Source organism: Belonocnema kinseyi, chromosome 5 (genome assembly GCF_010883055.1).
Source record: "Belonocnema kinseyi isolate 2016_QV_RU_SX_M_011 chromosome 5, B_treatae_v1, whole genome shotgun sequence".
NCBI classification, from domain to species: domain Eukaryota; kingdom Metazoa; phylum Arthropoda; class Insecta; order Hymenoptera; family Cynipidae; genus Belonocnema; species Belonocnema kinseyi.
In genome coordinates, this window is record NC_046661.1 from 118,231,348 (window position 1) to 118,254,233 (window position 22,886).

Below are 22,886 nucleotides of genomic sequence, written 5' to 3' on the forward strand. Positions count from 1 at the left end.
TCTAGTTTAAGGAGAAAAATGTTTCACAACAGTTTTTGAAATTTAAAGTAGTTAGAAAAAATCTTTTTTGGGAAAAAATTATTTCTTTCACTCTAAAATTCATAACTTTCTAAGTTTTGGATAATTTTACTTAAAATTTTACTTGAATACTTCCGACATACGGCGCTTCAAAAATAAAATTAGTCGTATAGTGTTTGTTCCAAAGAAGGTATTTATTCTAAAAAAGAGGAGCTTCGATTCAATGAAAAATGAAACACCGTACTTTGTGTTATTAAACGATTTTATTGGTCTTCAACTGCGTAATAAAATGATAAAAATAAAAATTACGTGAAAATGCCATACAAAAATAGGTTTTCATGTCATTTGTTAATCTGACGCCATATGTTCCATTTTCTTGAATTTGGTACGTTTTGATAAAGCGCAAATAAGGCGCTGGGTGTTTAACGCCCAGTATATACCCTTTAAGGTTTAATAATTGTTATTTTCCATTTTCTGATTCGAAAGCTTTTTAAAATGTTTAATATAATTATTCAGAAAATTTAAAAAGTCCAAATTTGTAATTGCTACGACTAGACACAACATTGAGATTTCAATATTTAAGGTCATAAAAAATTGTAAAAATTAAATAATTGTGAAAAAGGAATACAAATAAAAAATGTACATAAATTACTCAAATTAAAATCTTAAAATCATTTGAAGAGGACAGACTTTAACATTAATCTTTTAGAATTTAAAGGCATAACAATCAGGCTGAACTGAAATAGAAGTCAATAAATACAACAATTTTATCAGAAAAGTTGAAGTTTAATAACAAATAAGATAAAATTTAACCATCCACCAATTAAATGGGACCTGGGAATATCTGTAAATTAATGGAAAAAATTAATATAAATTATAATACTCATCCTTTTTGGAAATTCGTCCCTTGAAACATTAACTGTTTACATACAATTATTGTACTTTATAACAGTTTATTAGAGTTGAATGTCATAGGTCTATTCATGATGATTCTTATTAAATTAACTGAAATTTGAAAAAGTGGTGCAACAATAAAATTCTCACAAATTCTAAGTATTCAAATAAAAATAATAAATTGTAACCCTTCTGATAAAAAAAAAATAAAAACTTGTAACATTTCAAGGCAGTACGTTTTAAAATATCATGAATTGAAAAAATATTTGATCATGTTTTAAGCCCTTAAAAATGAAACAATTTCCAAAAAAGAATAATTTTAAAAAGTGTTCTATTAAACTGATCGCCATTTAAATTAAAAAATATTCGCTTTGAATCTTTCAGGCTTAATAAATCTAAGTAGTACACTGAGCTTTCAAAAATAAACATTTTTAAATTTTGAGTGTTTCAACTAAGTATGTCACAACTTGAAGCCATACCATTTTTTAAACATATTCATTTGAATTGCTTAGAAATTTACATTAAATTAAAAGCCTTTGATACCGTGAAACTTGAACATAGAAACATGAAAAATGGAATAATTTTACATATAATACCATAAAAATTTAGCAGCTCCGGAACCATTTTTATTTTGTAATGTTCTAGGTCGAAGATATAAAAATCTAGGTTTAAACAAATATTCTCAAATTGAGGCTTTCAAATAAAAAAGATTTCTATTTAAAGCTTGAAAACCCAAAAAATTCTTTAATTTAAAAATTTTAAACTTGAAATTAGTCTGCTTGTGTAGGTTATAATTCTAAATTATTGGATTTGGAAAGTTTTTAAATTAAATTTGTTTAATTTCAAATTGGGAATATTTGTGCATTAATGAATTCAAAATTAATTTTTTTTTACCTTGCACTGCAAACTGAATAATTTTATATACAAATGTTACGTCGAGGAAAAACCAATTAAAGTGGAAAATAAAAAAATATACTCTGGCGACTTCCAGACCATTAAACTTGATTATCTGGAAGTCGTTGGTGTATATTTTTTGACAATTTTACATTTTTAAATCTTACAAGTGCAAGCCTCATAGTTCCTATAGGGGATAAAATATAGGGACCAAAGGGTACTTTTTGTCACGTGCATTGGGCACTTTTTGGGGCTCAAAGGATAACAAATTTAGGATAAATTCATAGGACTTCAAAACAGTTCATGGTATTTCAAAAGAATTCAAATTAATTAAAACAGATTTTAAAATCGAAAAAATGTCATGGATTACAATCAAATTTGAGTAAATTTAGAGGAATTTAAAGGAGATATGGAGAATTCGATAAAATTAATAAAAAATCAAACTGAATTTAAAAAAACGATCAAGTGAACTCTGAAAAGAATATGAAAGAATTAATTGAATTAAAGTTTGAAATGAGTTTAAAAAAATTAATGAGAATTTAAAAGAATTTGATCAAATACCTAAGAATTTAAGGCGAGTTTTAAAGACTTAAAGATGAATTTAACAGAAACTTGTTAAAAACCCTCCATGGGAATAAATTGTTTGAAATTCATTCAAATATTCTAATATCCTATGAAGTTCTATGAAATTCGATATTCCCAGAAATTCTGGAATATTTAATAAACTACCTTGGGAGCTTTTAAGATCTCTTAAAACCATTGAAATCCGTATGAAATCTTATAAAATCCCTTGGAATCTTTTAAATGTCTTCAAACCTTCTATGTCCTGTAAAATCCTTCCATATCTTCCGAATTTATAAGCAATTCTTTAAGCTGAATGAAAATTTTTAAACACCTTACAATCTCCATTAAATTACTGAAATCAATTAATAATTTCGTTGTAATCCTTTAAAACACACTAAAATATCTCAAATCCTTCCAAATCTTTTGAAGTCCCTTGAAATTTAAGGTTCTTAAAAATTATTATATGTCCTGAAATCTTGGAAAATGTACTGAAATACATTGAGAGCTTTAAAATCCTCTAAAATCATTTAAAATATCTTAAAAACCTTATAGATCCTGTAAAAACGTTCTATATCTTCCGAATTTCTAGAAAATTCTTTATTCCCAAATATTTTAATCGCTTTGAAACCCTCTTCAATTAATGGAATTAATAAAAAAATCCAAGAAATCTTTAAAATCACATCAAATGATTTAAATTTATTAAAAATTTCTCGGAATTTTTAAAAATACCGTGAAATATTTCAAAATAATTCAAGACCTGAAGTGATGAATATTGATTAACCCATTGAATGAAAAGTGACTAATGTTAATTTATATTTTACAAAAAATAACTAAAAATTGGGTTGAGAAAAAAGTCACTAATTACTTTTTTACAGTTACTTCTTACAGAAAAACCCTGATTTTTGCTCTTTTTTTTTTAAATGACTGACTATCGAAAGCCTTGATCTCACTATACATTTTTAAAGTTTCATTATGGTCTGTGAGGCCTGAAAATTGCCACTCTAAAAAAAATATCTAGTCAAATCCTGGTTTTTAAGTCAATGTTTTATCCTGAAAAATGCACACAAAAAAAAGCCAACAAATTAATCTTACGTGAATTTTGTGAAGAGAACTGGCCTGTGGTCAAATTCCACTGTCTTTATTAATCCTTTGTACAGCGAGCTCTGCAAGTGGAGAGTAACCATTTGTTACGACAGTAAAAACTAATGGTAGATGATAAAAATATATAATAATAATAATTATTATAATAATGTAAAACAATCGTTCCTTTCGAATATAATACTCCTATCCTTAGATTTGTACGCGATTAAGCAAATATTTAATATTTATATATCAAGGAAAATCACAGAGTGAAAATAAATTCAACATTCACGTATTATATAAAATGTCTATTTAAATTTGTCACATCAGCGACGACCTCTAATATATTTCCGTGACGTGACATGACGCAGCTATTACGAACTTTATACTAAAAAAAAAAAGAAAAGAAAAAAAAGCAATCTCTAAAAAAACAGGAGAAATATATTATGCGGTTGATGCAGATTATGTTTCGGCAATCGAGACGGATGACGATCCTAGGTTGATAGAGTTAAATATGATTTCAATTTTATTCTCTTTGCTTCGCATAGGTCAACGAAGAGTCTGAGCAAGCAACTTTTCCTTTAATCTCTACAACTGTTAACGTTACTGCTTTACGATAGTCGCTATTATTATGCATCGGTAAGAAAGTTTTTTTTTATTTTCTTCTTCTAAAAACGATTTCACTTTCACTCACATCCTCTGCGGTGGCTCCGAATAAATCTTAAGCGTTGGGTCTCTATCATTTATTGTATCTATATTTATATAAGCAACCATGGATATTTTGGTACAATTGAATTCTTTTATTTTATTTTTAATATCTTTTCCCTCTCGCCTCTTCATTTATTCACCTCTTTTTTTTATTATTTTCAGTTAAAAAACAACATATATCATCTTCTTCATGCTCTCCACGTGGCGGATTCGACCTATTCGTTAAATGTTATTTGTAATTTTCTTTGTATTTTTGTTGTTGTTGTTTTGTTCGCGTGCCTTCGTGCACGATTGCGGTTCTTCTTCCTAGAAAAAAAAAAAAACAATTGTTCTCGTCGAGCTGCAGGCATGCAGTCAGTACAACGTTAGGTTTTGTCGGTAGTGCGGCACGTCCGCACTAATAAACTTGCATCTCGATTTCGACAACAGTTTTTTGCCGCTCGCCTAAAACCTACGACTTTCTCGCGTCATCGGTATTACTATATTGTATGTATACTATATTATATATATATTTATATATATATACAGATCGTCATCACAGGTGTTCCATGAAGAAAAAAGAATTCTTCAAGGAATATCTGAAAGAACGAACTGTATATTCATATTTATATATTTATACTTTTTTATATATATAAATATGATGTATTTGTATATTTACCTAATTTATTATGTTTTGTTATATTTATCATTATCGTTATTAATATGAATATATGGTACATTTCAAACAACGCCCCTGCCGGCCGTCGAAGGCGAGGAACGGAGCGGAAAACTCCCAATTATTAATTAAAAGCACAATTAATTAATTAAAAGTGCTTGCAGGAATTTGGGAGTTTAATGTCAAAAGCTTCTTCTTCTTCTTTTTTTTGCGTCCTTTTTCCGCCCTGATCGTCTCCTCCAACTGCGCACAGCAAACCTTAATTAAAGAAGGGACTAACATCCTCGTATTATGTGTTGACACTGAGTACACCATGCAACTTAAATCATTGCCGTCGAAAAGAGAGTAAAAATGAATATACACAATACAATCGTCATTAGAAATAATCAAAAAAACGTGGCGTTAAAGGAGTAAAATCCAGGTCTGGGTTTACACATTAGTTTTTTTTCTTTTTCTCTTTTTGGTCTTGTTATACTTTTGCTTTATCATTGCTTCTTCCTTTGGAGTCCTCGAGATTGCTTTGCCCAGCCAATTGTGGATGAGACCAACCAAGGAATTTGTATTACGTCAAGACAGCCACCGTAAAACGATTCTGGTTTTCTTCTAACAACGATAATTTTCTCGGCGTAAACTAAGATCTAACGAATGGGTGGCGTGGTTGTGATTTCTCACCTGCGAGAAAAAAAATGTTGTAAATTAGATTTACTACGAATGGGCACGACATCGATTCTAGTCGAAGATTATTCTAATTTAATATAATATTTCTAATATTTCAATATTCTAAATAAAATTCTAATCAATTGCTCTATTGGGAATGGGGGTCTATCGTTTCGCTACCTGTTGCCGAAAACTGGAACTAGAAAGAGTAGATACCATTTTAAAGATGTACATTAATTTTTCCATAAAAGTGTGCAGTTTTGCATTCAAAGTAGAACCCTTGAATTCCAAACTTTTAAAATTGAATTTTAACAGTTTTCAATTCAAACATTGTGTATTCAAATGCTCAATCACTTACACGTATAAACTGGAAGGTACCAACCTTTTAAATTAAACAGTTTTAAGTGAAATGCAAATAAACTGCAAAATTTAAAACTTTTATGAATTGTAGAGTTCAAAGATTCAGATTAAGTACCAAAAACATAAATCCGAGTTAACATTTTTAATATTTTAAATTAAAGAATCAAGCAATGAACTTTAGAAATTTTCAAAATTATATTATTTTAAGTAATTTTAAGCTAGACACATTAAAAAAGCTTAAAAAACTTATTTAAAAAATTTTTTAAATTTAGAAGTGGTTTAAAAATTTTCCAAATTTAAAATCATTTTTGAATTTTTTGTCAGCACATTTAAATATATTTCAAAATGAATTAAATTTTTTCTGTAACTTTTAGAAAATCCTGCAAATTAAAAAAAATTAAATTTGAATTTATAAATTACAATAGAACACTTATTATTTGTAAAAATATTAGAGTGATATTCAGAGATATTTAGAAGTTTTAAAAAGATTCGAATTAAATTTAGAACTTGAAATAATTTGAAATACTTACAGTCGAATTTAAAACAAAATTTAGATTTTTGTATATTTCAAACAAAAAATTTAGAATTTTTTGAAGAATTGTGAAAGACTACAAAAGAATAAAAATTTTCTTAAGATTCTTAGGAAAATTGAAAATTATTTTACACTTTGACTAATTATTCTAATAGAAAGTTTCAGAAGATTTTAAGAGATTTAAAAAATGATCAAAGAAGAACATAGAAGATTTTAAAGATTTTATTTGATTTGTTGGATTTTCAAAAATTGTAGGAAAATTTCGATTAATTTTAAAATATATTTAGAAGTTCTGAAAAAAATTAAGCACACTTCGTTCAAAATTTAACAATTTCACTTATAAATTAAACATTTTTTAAATAGAACAATTAAAACTGTAACGCTAAAAGTTTTAAATTGTTTTCTTATAAATATTTTGTTTCAATTTATTCGTCTTAAATGAACAGTGAAATATTGCTAAATATTAAATACTTGTTCTTTTTCTACATTAGGAAATTTCAAATTGAATGGGATAAAAATTAAAGAATTTAGACTCACAATACTTTAAATTTAATAGAAACCTTTAATTATGACCATATTAATAAATTTGTTTATTAAATTTAATATAAAAAAAATAATATAAAGGAATACCTGAAACTCTGAATTAAAAATATATTATTGATAAATCATGAAAAATTTTATTTTAAAATAAAATTATCGGAATAAATGATATATTATTTTCAATTATTCTCATGACTTTAGGATTGAAACAGTTACAATCTAGAAATTCTCAAATTTTGAACACATTTAGAATTGTTTGTACAAATCAATTATTGTTCAGATTTCTATGCATAGAATGCAGATCCATTTAAAAATTAATTAATTAATTTATATTTACAGTTGATAAAATAAAACTGTCTTTTATCAAAAAATTTCAACTTCAAATGCTTTTAATTTTTAATTGTTTAAAACAAACTTGGGCAGATTTTTCTTCTGAAAACTCGTAAAATTCCCGGTTTCCCGGTCATCCTGTTTTTTATAAAAAAAATCTTCGATTTTAAAAATGTCTAATTTTTAATTTTTTCACCTCTAAAGCATTTTTAAAGTAAAAGATTTTTGAACTAAGCATTCTAAACTGAATGATATAATAATTTATAAAAATCACGATTTATGAAATTATTTAAAAACGGTTGAAATCATAGTTGGACAATATTTTTATTCTAAAATTTTTTCAAAATTCCTGGTAAAAAAATAAATTCACTGTTATTTCCCGGTTTTCCCCGGTCGCATAAAATTCCCGGTTTACCAGGTTCCTCGGTCCAGCGGCCACCTTGGATATGTTTGTGAAGTATAAAACAATGATTAAATACGAATAATAGAGGATTTAGGGTGGCCGTTTATATGCAAGACAAAAAAATACCGGTTTTTTCCCGGTTCGCAAACATTTTTCATGGTCAATGAAATTTAAAAAATTGAACTCTACAGATAATAATTTTTCCATTTGAATGAAAAATAACTGAGCTGCAAATGAAAGCACTCAAAGTGGAAGTCTTGAATTTCAAACTTTTAAAATTGAAGTTTAAAAGTTTTTTAATTTAATAATTTTGTATTCAAATCTAATTCAAATGCTCAATGATGTACACGTGTACAATGGAAGCTACTAACACTTTTAAGCTGAGCAATTTTTAATTAAATGCACTTAAACTGCAAAATACAATTGTTTAATTTTATAAATTGCAGAGTTCAAAGGTTCAGATTCAGTTCTAAACATATAAATGCCCGTTATCACTTTCAATGCTCGAAAGTCTAAATTGAAGAATCAATCAATGAATTTAAAAATTGTCGAAATTATATAATTTAAAGCAATTTTAAGGCAGAAACATTAAAAATTAAGCGATTACATTTTTTATAAACTGAACAATTCTTAAATTAAAAGTTAAATTATTTATATTTCAAATGGTTAAAAAATCCTTAAAATTCTTTCAAATTTTATTTTAAAATCATGAAAAATCTACATGTTCTTTACATTTTTTTTCTCAATTTTTGATTATTTTAAAAATTATTATAAAACTTTTAAACATCCCTTAAAATTATCCAACTCTTTCTCTTTTTTTTTTAATTCTGTCAAATTAAATAAAGTTCCTTAAAACCTTCCACATTCATTTTTGATAATTTCGTAAACATTTCTAAATCTTTATGAATAATCACTCTAAATTATTTATTTACTTACAAATTAAATTTTTTTAAAAGAACAATTAAAATGCAATGTTCAAAATTTAGTTTTTAATATTTACTATAATTACAGATTTTAAATAAACAGTCAGATATTTCTAAATATTAATGAATTCTTAATTTTCTTAATTAAAAATTCCAAATTGAATGGTTTAAAAATGTAATATTTTAGACTAAAATAATACGTGAAATTTAATAAAAGCTTTTAATTATGAACATATTATTTTAATGTTATTTTAAAATCGAAAATAGTTTATAAAATTTCAATCAGGCGATTACATTTTTTTAACTAATAAGACTTTCACTATTAATTTATATTGACAGTTGATCAACTAAAAACATTTTTTATCTAAAATCTTCGACTTTAAAAGCTTCTATTTTTTAATGGCTTAAGTCTTTAAAACTGCATTTTAAAACTGCATTTTAAAACTCTTTAAAATAAAATGTACACTTAATAATTGAAAAATATCACAATTTAACTAATTATTTTTAAAACTATGGGAATCACAGTTAAACAGATTTTTGTCTATAAATTTGTAAAATTCCCAGTCAAAAAATAAATTCAGTGTCATTTTCCGGTCATATAAGATTCCCGATTTTTTGGTTCAGCGGTCACCTGCGATTGGAATTTCAATAAGAATTCTATCCTAACTTTTAGATCAGTTTGTAAATAGTAAATACTCCCTGTATAAATTGATGAAAATTTAATTTGAGTTCATTTTTACTTTAAAATATGTCCACTCAAGTTTATAAATTTTTCAAAATCACAATAAATGGAACAATAATGGTTTTATTTTTTAAAGGAAAATATTTCTGTACAAAAATATGTTTTTTCACCTTATTAGATGAAAATTCTATGTAAACTCCTTTGTTTCAAAAAAGAATTATTTTTAGTATCCAATAAATACTTTAAACTCCGCAACAAAAATCATTAAAACACTTTTATGCGGATTTTTGTTACCAGGTGGCGTAACGCAGTTTAACCATTCTCAATAGTGAGCAGAATTTTCGACAACAGAGAAGACTTTTAAAAAATAGTCGAATTTTCACCAATAATCTAATTTTTAATTAAGAGAGATGAATTTTCAACTAAAAAATATAAGTTTTTAACCAAAAATAGTATAGTAACACTTTAGGTTTTAATCATTAATTTTCAACAAAAAAGACGAATTTTTATCAACATGAATGAATTGATAATCAAAATAGTTCACTTTTTAACAAAATAATTTTTAAACCAAGAACAGAGATGCATTTTTAACAAAACAGTTAAATCCACAGCTCATAAGAATAATTTCCAAAAATGAAGATTAATTTTCTAAGCAAAAAGACGAACTTTCAACCAAATACATGGGCTTTCTACAAAACAGTTTTATTTTCCACCTAACAGAAAATAGTTGAATTTAAAAAATAAAAAATAAGATGTCGACCAAAACTGGAGTAGTTAATTTTCAACTAAAAAAACAAAAAACGAACTTTCTGCCAGTTCAATTGAACCAGAAAGACGAATTTGTAACAAAATAGTTTAATCTACAGCCAATAAGCTGAATTTTTAGAGAAGATTAATTTTCTACCCAAAAAGACGAATTTTCAACATAATAATATATGAATTTTACACACAAAAAATCGGATTTTCATTAAAAAAATTATAAGTTTTCAAACCAAAAATGGAATAGTTACATATTCAGTTTAAACAATTCTTTTTTACTAAAAAATTGGATTTTCTTGTAGTTACTAAACCTGTAACACTTAATATTTCAACTAAATTAACCAAATTGTTGAATTTTTGACCAAAAAGGATGAATTTTGAAGAAAATAGTTGTATTTTCAACAAAATCATTGAACTTTAAATTAAATAGTAAAATTTTTAACCAAAATAAAAATTTAAACGAAAAATCGAGAAAAAGAGACATATCTTGAAAACAGGACAAAGAAAATAATTTTTAAAAAGGAGAAAAGAGGGATATACGGTAAAGAGTGTGAAGCCTGAAATATGAAAATAATTAAAATATTAAGTTATTCTTCAAACTGATACTTCAAACTGGATACTGATTAAATTGGCAACATAGTCTATGGACGATCTCTCAGCTCTATACATAACTTAACGAAAATCTACAGTATTCACGTTTAACTCTACATGGCGAAACCCTACACGAATTTATTTTAGTTTTAATTGTCCAGAATTAAATTTAAGAACGGAAAACTTTATAAAAATCTGTAAAATATATTTCTTTGAATCTATATAAACTGTACGCAATACAATTTTGCTGAAGAACCTCTACATAATGTAACTAAATTAAAACAAAATTAATTAAAATAACATTTTCTAAACTATTAACAAAATAACAATTTTAAATTTCTACAAATAAAATCAAATCGGAAAATTAAATTCTACACCAGAATACTCAACAAAAGCCAATTTAATTATTTTGATTTTAAAAACTCTACACAAATAAATTCTATTCTATTCTATTCCACAGTGCAAACAAATTTAAAGAAAACTTTGTTATATACAAAGCTTTGCTGTGTAAAATTGACTAGTGTAGAGTTTAATCTTGTGTAGATTTTAATCGCGTAAAGATAATTTTTGTCTGAATTTTTTATTTTCATTTTGTAAAATTGCACAGTATAATGTTTAGCTGCGTTTTTTATATATTCGCGATAAAAATGTAAATAATTTTTAAAAAATAGTAGAAAAAACTACAAAGTATAACACCAGACAACCTTGAAATTCTACAAGGAATCAGCCCTCAGCGGAATCCTTGAGTTAATTCGATAATCTGCTATAAGGAGATATAAAATATCGCAAACTTCAAGGTTTTCGTAAATTATTATTTTATTGAAAATGCATCTCTTTTAGTATAACATTCTTCTTCTTGGCCAAAAAATAATTTTTTTCTTTGAAAATTTAACTACTTGGTTGACAGGTGAACTGCCTTTATAATAATAATTTAATGTGTTTAGATCAAGATTCATAATTTCATTCCAAAATTCATCCTTTTAATTAAAATTGGTTCTTCTTTCGTTAAAAGTTGAACTATTTTTCTTAACAATTATTTTTACTGTTCGTTGAAAATTAATACTTTATCTTAGTTGAAGGTTAATATTGTTCGTTGAAAATTTAACTACATGATCGAAGACTAAACCATTTGGTTAGAAAACCAGATTTTTTAAAATTAATTTTTTAATTGAAAATAAGAAGTAAATAAATTTGTTTGGAAATTAATCTTTTTTAGTTGCAAATTCCAAGAGATTGGATCATTCAAAATTACTGATTTAATTATAGAGGTAAATTGAAAGATATAAAAAGTCATTTTTAATCGATTTTTCAGTCGTCGAATCAGCATTATTTGAATCAGTAAAAATTCACTTCGAATCAGTCGCTTTTGACGTATTCAAATTTAGGGTGCATACGTTATAAAAATAATTATTTTATACATTCCGTCAAATTGTATTAAAATATACTCTATTGACTTTTAAAATTGTTGCCTGAGTGATAATTTATTTGATAACTTTTCACAATATCCACCATAATAACAAAAATATTGAACTTAGAATTAATAAAATAGTATCCATATCAAAATATATAAAATTCAAAATGTTTAAATATAACATCTGAAGCCTTTCAAATTGAATAAATTCTGATTCGGCGCATTTCAAGGTCTTCTTTAACTTATCTTTAACTTATAAGCATTTCAAATTGAACTTATTTAAAAATAGATTCTATACAAAATTAACGAATATTGCATTCTGCCCTAAACAAATTGACGAAATATTTATTATTTTGTTTTTTCTAAATTAGATGATACTTGACAATCAATTATGATGGGCACTCAAATTTAAAAAAATTCCCGGTGATTTTTCAGTTCATTCACGGTTTTAAACCATTTTTCAGGTATTTAAAATATACTTTCTAAAAACAATATAAAATAATTTCAAATGGAGCATTTTTAAATTGAAAGCCTCTTCAAATTAAAAATCCATAGATAAGACATTTTAATTAAGGATTGCCAGATTAATCACATAAATATTTAATCATTGAAATTTAAAACTTTTGAAATTAAAAAATCTATAATTTAAAGCGTTTTTGAAACAAACATGTTTTAAATTAAATCATTTTAAATGGAAAGCCTTCAATTATAATTAACAATCTCAAACAGAAAGCTTTCGAGAACAGTCAATGATTTTAAAGTCAAGAAATTACAAAAATTAAAGATTCGCATTTACAAACAGTTCCATTTAAATAATATAAAAATAAAAAGCTCGACCCTTCCGAATTTCTCCGAAGAAACGGTGATACTTATTTGATGTAAGTCGATGACGTAGTTATAGTTACCGCCAATAAAATCGCCTTTTATTGGGTTCTCATTTAATAAAGAAGTTAAAATTTTAAAAAGAAGTTAAATATCAAACCAACCTCTAAAAGGAAGCCCAGTTTATTTATGAAATGGTCACAATTAAAGACGTACCGTATCATAAACGCGCATAAACTACTTTGAAGCTGTTTTTAAAACGTTAAGCATCTGATTTAAAAAGAAAAAAAATTATTATTTTACAATTTACACACATCTTTTCTAATTGTAAATATCATAGTACCGAATAAGTACAAGGTTTGGTACTGTTCGCTTTAATGGAATTTTAAATAATTCTCGTTTTTATAATGTTAAAATGTTTAAAATATCGGATAAAACTGTTTTCTAAAGAACGAATTCGCATTTTTCATTTTGATAACACATTGCCATAATCTAATTTTTTTAGAAGAGATACGTAATCCACGAACACATTTTCTTCACTGCTATTAAAATGCAAATTCAACTGAATATCTTCTTTGAAATTTTCATTGAGGGATGAAAAAGAGGGATAAGTTTCATGATATTACAAAAGTTAGACAAAATTTCACTTTATTATTCATGTTTGAAAGTTACTATTCCCGGCAATTTTAATAATATAAAATCAATCTTGAGGATCTTTAGATCGTGTGTGCAAACTTTTATATTCTTTACAGGTTTGAACTGTTTAATTTTCGATTTAAGTCAGATTTAAAAAACAATCTGTTGCTTCAGAAGGACCATATATTTTATAAAAATTTTATTTTAATTTTACAACGAAGTACATTTTCTCAACAAGATTTCACCAAAGTTTAAAAAGGGGAAACTGTACTTTAAATGTACTTGAATTTCAATGACCGTGTTCAATTCTTTCTCAATTGTTCATTTTTTATTTGCAGTCAAAAAGTTGTTCTTTTTCGACCAAGGATAACAAATGTTGAGAACATTGCCGAATAATAAACAAAAATTGTATTTCCCTGTAATTTTGGTTGTAATTTATTCAGGGTGGCCGTATTAATGGAACAAAAAAATTCCCGGTCATTTCCCGTTTTTGTCAAGGTTCAAAACAATTTTTCAAGGTCAATAATAACAAAAAATGTCAACTCAAAGATTGAGATTCAATTCTAAATATAGGAATTTACGTTATAACATTCAATGCTCTAAATTAAACAATCAATGAACTTTAAAATTTTCAAAATTATATTATTTCAAACATTTTTAAGCTGAAAACTTTAAAAATGGAAAAAAAAATTTTTTTAAGCTGAACACTTCTTGAATTATAAGTTAAATTATTTTAATTTTAAATAGATTAAACATCTTTGAAAAGCTTCCAAAGTTTAATTCAAAATCTTGCGGAATCTAAAAGTTTTTTGCAATTTATTTAAATTTGAAACTATTTTTGAAGTTATTTTAGAATTTATAAATATATTTTGAAATGAACTGAATTTATTCTACATTTTTTAGAAAATCCTGCAAATTAAGAAAAAAATGTCTTAAACTCTTCCAAATACTTTTTAAAAATAATTTTGGAAATATTTTTAAAAAATTTAAGAATATGCTCTTAAAATAATTTTCCAAAATGAAAAATTATTTTCAATTTTTATAGGAATTTTAAGAATAGGTTTTTATTCTTTTGAAGTCTTTTAGCCTTTCATAATTATTAAAAAGTTTCTAATTTTTTTAAATCAGCAAAATTCTATCTTTTGGTACAAATATCCGAATTTTGTCGGCAGACACTTAGTTTAAATGATTTTATATCCTTTTAAGTTTTAAATTAATTTTGAATCTTTTCTAAACTTCTAAATAACTCTTTGAAATACTCAATTTTTTTCTACCAATCTATGTCAAATAATTCAGTTTCAAATTTTCTACTTTTAAATATTTGGTTTCAAATCATTCGTCTTGAATGAACAGCTCAATATTGCAAAATATTAAATAATTATTCCTTTTCTTGATTAAAAAATTTGAAATTGAATGGAGTAAAAATGGAATATTTTAGACTGAAACATGATTTTAAATTTAATAAAATCTTTTAATTACAAACACATTATTATGAAGTTATTTTTACGTTACAAATATTTTATAAAGTTTCAATCGGATGTTTGCATTTTTTTTATGACTAAGACTTTCGAATAGAAACAGTTTAATTTTGGACCTTAAAATCTGAATTTTTTAAAATTTTGAACGGATTTCTAATCGTTTTGTCAAATCACGTATTGTTCGCCTTTAATAATTAAAGTATAGATTCAGTTAGAAAATAATGTATTTACATTTACAGTTGATAAAATAAAAATGTTTTTATCAACAATTTTCAACTTCAAAACACCTTTAATTTTTAATTGTTTAATTATTCAAGACCGCATTTTAAAATTCTTTAAATTAAAATTAAAAATCTAAAATGGTAAATTTTTAAAGTAGAAAACTTTTTAATCACACACTGTAAACTGAATGATGACATAATTGAAAAATATTACAATTCAACTAATTATAATATTTTAAACACTTTTGAAAAAGAACTTGGGACAAATTTTTCTTCTAAATATTTGTAAAATTTCCAGTCAAACTTAAAAAAAAATTCAAGATCATGAATAATTGAAGGTTTAATATAGTTTAAGGTCGATTAAAGCTCAGTTATTTTCTTCTTAGGGGTCATGCTCGTAATCACGCGACCCCTTAGCAACAACTCCATTAACTTATTAAATTTGTTCTATTTAGGGTAGGAGATAGTAAATTGTAGAATATCTTACATAGTGGCTCAGGGTCGGGCTCGTGTCACAGGGTTAGTTGAGGCAGGAACTGGGGTATTTGGTGCTGCCGTGAGAGTTCCGCGCCGTTCAAGTTCCAGTTCATTCAATCTTTTCCAAAGTTCGTCTCTCTCCTTTTCTCTCTTTTTCTCTCTGAAAATATAAAAAATTTCGTCACATTTTTTCATTGTAAAAACACAATCATTATACATCTACAATTATTGTGAGAGATTTTAGTATTATTTATAAATTCGAAACGCAAAAGGCTTTCACCTTCTCTCTGAAATAGGGTTGAAATTAGAAAATATTTATGAAATTGACTGTTCGCAAATTATTAGAGCTCCTTGATTATAAATATCCCATCGGAAGAATGAATTATTTTTGGAAAAAAGGTGGAAAATTTTCAACAAAATTGTTGTAAGATAAATTGATTTGCATACTTTTCTAGATAAGACGTTTTTCTTTTGAAATATACTATTATTCAAATTTTGATCCAATAAAGCAAATCAAGTTTTTGAGATTCTTACGAAATGTGAATTTCGTTATTGCGAATGACACATTTATCAGTCTGGATTTTCATTCAGGAAGCTGAAGGGATTTAAAAAACAGCAAGGTTGGCAAATGAATGAATGAATGAATGCGAAATCTATATAGAAATATTTGCATCTAAAATAGATGTTGAAGGATCGCCAAGGAAAACGGAAAATTCTCAGAAATACAGAGAGAAATTCATTGAAATCCTAACATTGCGGAAATCATAATTTCTACTTTATTTTCTACTTAATTTAATTTCTACTCAATTTCTATAGATCATAATTTATTTTATTTTTCTGAAATCCATACTTTCTGCTTAGTTATTAGTCTAGATGAACAAATTGAAACTCAATATATTCGTTTCTACTTCCTTCAATTACAAATGCCTTTTTCCTTTAAAACGGTCCATTAATATTTGAATCTATTACTTTGATATCAGGTATTGTCCTTGCAAAAATTCTAAGGCGGAATATTTTTTTGGTATCTAATTATCTACAGCATATCAAAACTATTGTTTATAAAAAGTAAGTTTATTTTGATAAACAGCTATAATTATAAGATTTCAGAAATTTCTCGATTTTCTTGGTTATTTCTCGATTTTATTCCTGGTCAATTTGTCATTTTCCCGGTCAGCGAAAAAAATTTCCTCTTTCGAGTCAGCATTATAATTCTTTTGAAAAACTTCTTGATCCAGATCTAAATTATAATATTCTTCAAAAATGTTTTGATCCAATATAGAATAAAATAGAAAATTGTTTCGGAATTCAAAATAACAAAAATATTTTCTCAAATCGCTTGTTCTAAATCATAATTACAGTTTTTATTTGTTTCAATCATCTATAAAAAAAGTTTTTTTCTTTCTTTTAGTTTTAAACTAAAATATATTAAAAATTTCAGATTAATACTAATTTACGATTTTGAGTATACACCACATTTTAAGATTTTAAAGACTTTAATAAGGCTTTCAATATCAGGCCTCACAGTCCCTATGGGATAAAACACAGGGACCAAGGGTATTTTTTGTCACTTGCACAGGATACTCTTTTTGCGCTCAAAGAGTAACAAATGCAGGATAAATTCATGACTTCAAAACAATTCAATTTAAATTTAAAAAAACTGAAATGAACTGGGGAAAAATTTTAAATAAAAAAATGCGATTGATTTCCTCAAAGTTAGAATCAATTTAGAGTAATTAAAAGTAAACGAGAAGAATTCGATGAAATTTATAACGAGCTTAGAAGAATTAAAGGAAATTCAAAAGAATTTGATGAAATGACTCAGAATTCCAAGTGAGGTTAAAAAACTTTGGGAGTAAATAAATAAAAAGATTTGAAAAATCAAATAAATCCATTGAATTAACTAGAATTGTGAAAATTTAGAAGAATTCAAGTGAATTCCAAAGAATTAAAAAAAAAATGGAGGGTAAACTAATAAGAGTTTAGGGTGTATACAAAAAAATAATTTTAAATCTATTAAAATATTTGAAACCCCACTAATTTCTAACCGAAAAAGTGACTTATGGCTACAAAATAATTCGAAATAATTCAAATGAATTTGAAAAAATGTATTGAATCGAAAAATTCCATCTATTTCAGTAAAAATTGAGTAACTTTAGAGGAATTTAAGAAAAACGAGAAGAATTCGATGAAATTCATAAAAAATGAAGGTAAGTTCAAAAATAATCAAATAAATGGAAAAAGATTTTAAAATATGAAAACAAAAAAATTTAATTCAGTAACGAGCTTAGAAAAATTAAAGGGAATTCAAAAGAATTTGATGAAATGACTCAGAAATCAAGGTGAGGTTAAAAAACGTTGAGACCAAATATTTTAAAACATTTAAAAATCCAAAGAAATCCATTGAATTAACTAAAATTGTACAAATTTAGAAGAATTCAAGTGAATTCCAAAGAATTAAAAAAATTAAGGGTAAACTAATAAGAATTCAGGGTGTATTCAAACAAATATTTTTAAATCTACTAAAATATTCGAAACCCCACCCATTTCTAACCGAAAAAGTGACTTATGGCTACAAAATAATTCAAACCAAAAAAAATTTCAATCCATTCACGGAGAGCTACAGTTTTTACGTGCTTCAAATTCTCGGACTTTATGATCTAAAAGCATAGAATTCGAGACCTGAGAGCATAACAGCGTGGCATAATACCTGAAACTACGAGACCTATGCTTTAAAAGCAAGGGTTCCGAGATCTTAGTTCTTGCGCCAAAGAGTGATAAAATCAAAGGAGCAGTGCCGTGAATTAATCTTCCGAAACTTCTCTCCGGGTTAAAATGAATAGAATTGAGTGAATTTAGAACAATTCGAAGGAATTTAAAAGAAATGAGGACAAATTAATAAGAATTCAGGGCAAATTCCAAATGAATTCCAACAAATATTTTTAAATCTCTTAAAATCTTTCAAACTCTATGAAATCCATCACTTTTTTGTTCTTGAAATTACATGAAATCTGATGATGGTTCCTGAAATTCTGGAAAATCGCTTAAAATACCAAGATAGCTCTTAAAGCCCCATCAAATCATTGAAATGCGCGGAAATTTTATAAAGCTCCTTGGAAACTTTTAAAATATAATATAAACTAACAGGTCCTGTAAAATTGGTTTATGTCTTCCGAAAATCTTTAAAATCCCTTGAAATGGTTTAAATCTCTTTAAATCTTTTGATATTTCCTGAAATATGGCAAATCCTTTGAAATCCCATTAAACTACTGCAATTAATTAAAAACTACTTGTAATATATAAAAATAACATTGAATATTCTAAATCCTTTTAAATCTTTTTAAATTTTTCAAAGCTCTTGAAAATGACAAGGTATATCAATAAGAATTTAGAGTAAATTCCAAAAAATAATGTCAAATCTCTTCAAATTTTCTTTGAAATCCTTTTTTGAATTATTTCCTAAAATCTTTAAAAAGTGTGAAAGATTTTAAAACAAAATTTTGACATTTTTCCATATTACATTATTTTAGAAAAAATTTGAGTAAGTTTAAGGGGTATTCAAAAGTTTTGAAATATTTAAAAATAATTAAAACTTGTAAAGATATTGTAAGAATTTCGTAAAGTTTCACGAAAATGAAAGACATTTTTTCAGGTTCCTAAGAAAAATTAAAATAATTTTTCATTTCGAAAAATTAATTTCAAGATATTATTTAAAAAGATTTTATAAGATTTCAATAATAGTAAAAGAAGAATCACAAAGATTTTAAGGCCATTTTTTTTAATTTTGTAGAATGAATAAAAAATGTAGGAAAATTTTTTATAATTTTTAGATATTAGAAGGTTTAAAAGGTCTCATAAGATTTAAAATAAAAGAATTTTTCTTATATTCGTGTGCAAATTTTAAATAATTTTTTATTTAAAAAAATGAACTTTAAGAGAAAATCGAAAAAGGGTTTAAAACATAACAAACGATTTCCTAAAATTTCTAAAAATAGTTTAGATGATTTTAAAGCAAAATTTTTCAATTTGGTTAGATTGCAAAATAAAAACGAAGAAAAATTGGGTAAATTCAAGAAATATTTTCAGTAATTATATTTACATAAATTTAAAAACAAGGTGATAATACTTATTTTCTGGTTCTCAATCCTCAGAATTTAATTTCAGAATGGATATATTATAGCGATTCGAAAAATAATTTTAGAATAATTTGAGCGTTGTAAGAGATAAATAATATATTCGTTAATGGTCTTCCTTTAAAATTTGACACCCAAATTTTAAAATATTTTAGCTTCCTTACAATCTACATATATAATAATTATATTTATTATAAAGTAGAATTATATTTTAAAACGGCAATATAAAAGAAAATAGTTCTTCATCACTATATTTAAAAGTGTTTGAATATCGGGACTTACACAAAATAACAAAGAAATGAATAACAAAATCATAAATAAGTCAGAAAAAAATTGCCGAATTACAAAATAAATGAATTGTTAAATTCCCATAAATATTTCTATTCCTGAAATTTAAGTATGACGAAATTTAAAATTTACAGAAAATAATTAATAAATGATTAATTAAATTATTTGCCTTATTTATAATGATATTAATAACTAATAAAATAATAATCAATTAACTATGTTCAGCAATTCTAAAATTCGAGAATTGAAATATTTGTGGGAATTTAATCATTCGTTTATTTTACAAATCGTTCTTGAAATCGGTGAATTTTAGTTTCGGATCTTTTTAAATTCGTGATTTTATTTTTTGTCAATTAAAGATCTTGTGTATTCGTTATTTATTTTTTAATTATTTTTCTTTATAAGTTCTGAATATCCATGCAATTTTTTGGTTTGCTTAAATTGTGTCAATTATTTGCAACCTGAGTCTAATAAAAATATCAAAACACTTACATATTAATTTAAGAACAATTGAATGAAAACTCCTTATCACTGAATCAAATTTACAGGTTTTTCCTGTTTTTGATTATTATTACCGGCATTTTCCAGGTTATCCAGATATCCTGAGAATTATTTTTTAAAAATAAATTAATAAACTGCAACAAAATAACTTACTTTTGCCTTTCAGACTTATAGCTGGCAGTAAGTTCATCGAAGAGCTTGCTATTCATTTCCATGAAAGTTTTGAGAACGTTATAAACGAGGGCCACGATCGTTTGGTTCCAATGCTCTTTACTTATTCTGTACAGTGCCGGGAACATGATTCCCATAATTACGTGATTGTTTTCCTCGATTAGTGACATAATATACTCGTTATTCCACAAGTACAGTGCTCTCTCAGCAACCTATAAAAGAGTCAAATTATACATTTCAATTCCATGAAACAATTTTAGAACTTATCTAAATTCTCATTTGAAAGTTTTAAAATCTTAAATACGATCACGTCTTAAAAAATAGGTACTAAACAATATTGAATAATAATCAAAAATATGTCAAGAGATTTTTAAAAAGTTTGTATTTAGATTCTCAACGAAACTATAAGTTTAAAAATTAGAATTCGTCCTAACTTCAAAACCAGCCACAATCGAAATCAAATAATGCCTAGATTAAAAGCACACTGACTTTAAAAGTGAGGAGTATTTGAAATAATTTACATTTTTAACACGCCAAAAACTTGAAAATCGAATTCAATAAAGCCATAAAAACGTGGAGATAAAAAGAATTAAATTATTTAAAGTTTTAACGAATTGTAATTCATTTGCATTCGAAATACAAAAACTATAAAGTAAATACATTTTTCAAAAATTCAAAAGTAAAAGCCTCCATGAATACATTATATTATGATATTATATATTATATTATATTATTATCTTTTAGTTATAAATTTTATTATTTGGTTTGCAAATTCAACTATTTTTTTTTATTCCGTATTTTTGGGTTAAAAATTCAACTCTTTTCGTAAAACATTTACATTTTCTTTAAAATGCACAGTTTGTTACTGATAATAAGTAAAATAAAATCTTTTTTAGACGAAAACTATTTTTTGTGAAAATCTGTGTTTTTGACTTTAAAGTTCATCTATTTTAGTAGAAATACTGCATCTTTCTCGGAGAAACATGCAACTTTTGTTGTTCAAAATTTAACTATTTTCTAGAAAATTTACTTTTGGTTTAAAATTGGTATTTTTGTCTTGATAAATCTATTGAAAAATGCAACTGATTGGTTGAAAATTTAACAATCCTGTTAAAAAATTCATACTTTTTTTGTTCAAATTTAGACCAATTAGCAGAATTTATTGTTTAAAATTCTTATTCTAGTGTTGGAAAGTTAACTGAAATGTTTCGGGATGAAAATTTAATTTTTTTTAAATTCATATGTTTTAGAAGAAATTTTATCTTTCTTAAATAAAAATGCAACTGTTTGTTTGAAAATTCAACAATTTTGTTGAAAAATCATACTTTTTGGTTGAACATTCTGTTGTTCTGTTGAAAATGTAACAATTTCGTAGCAAAGGACCCCGCCCTAAATGTATGGGAAAATGGCTTTCGGTGGATTTAGCTGAAACTTTGTAATTTTTAAGGTTATAAGTGCCGGATGAAATATCCGTAAAAAAATCAAAAAAAATTGACAGTTTTAGCGATATGCGGCGCTAAGCACTCAAGATCAGTGTATAAAACGAATTACAACAGATTTTGTTACAAAAGCGATGTCAACATAGAAATCACGGTTCAGATCGTGGTCTGTCATATTTTCGCCTACACCGTTGACTCATATAGCGCGCTTCTCGAAACGATCAAACGCTAAGCGCCCAAGATTTGAAGTTGACTAAGTAATTACTTTTTTAAAGATAGAAATAGTATCCAAAGTAACATTAGTAACTAGTGGGCACATCGATAATAACAGTGTACCATTCGCCAGAGGGCCGAACGCTAAGCGCCCACGATCAGAGAATAGAACCAATCCTAGTAGCTTTAGCAACCCAAGCGATGTCTGTATACGAAACACGCATCAAGAAGTGGTCAGTAACATGTTTAGCCAAACCAATGACAATATGAGTCAACACCGTTGACTCATATAGCGCGCTTCTCAGAACGGGCAAACGCTAAGGGCAGAAGATTTGAACTTGACTAAGAAATCACTTTTTCAAAGACCTTTCGCAAAAGAAATGACAGACAAACATACCGTTGTCGATGGAAATAATTAGTGAATGCTGCATGATGAACGACTGTCACTTTTTAAAGCAAAAAGCAAAAGACTTCAGAATGAGCGACGAACTGAAAGGAGGCCTAATGAC

General features: G+C 25.9%; 1 protein-coding gene across 1 annotated transcript in view; it reads right to left on the minus strand.

The window, feature by feature from the left end:
* Nucleotides 1-3,495: 3,495 nt before the first annotated feature.
* LOC117172291 (serine/threonine-protein phosphatase 2A 56 kDa regulatory subunit epsilon isoform) overlaps nt 3,496-22,886 on the minus strand; it is a 163,100-nt gene continuing 143,709 nt past the window's right edge. The window contains exons 7-9 of the mRNA XM_033360048.1: nt 20,708-20,937; nt 15,646-15,795; nt 3,496-5,485 (exon numbers count right to left, since the gene is read on the minus strand). Coding sequence (XP_033215939.1) covers nt 15,654-15,795; nt 20,708-20,937 — 372 coding nt within the window. The 3' untranslated portion in view covers nt 3,496-5,485; nt 15,646-15,653. The remainder of the gene's footprint in view (nt 5,486-15,645; nt 15,796-20,707; nt 20,938-22,886) is intronic.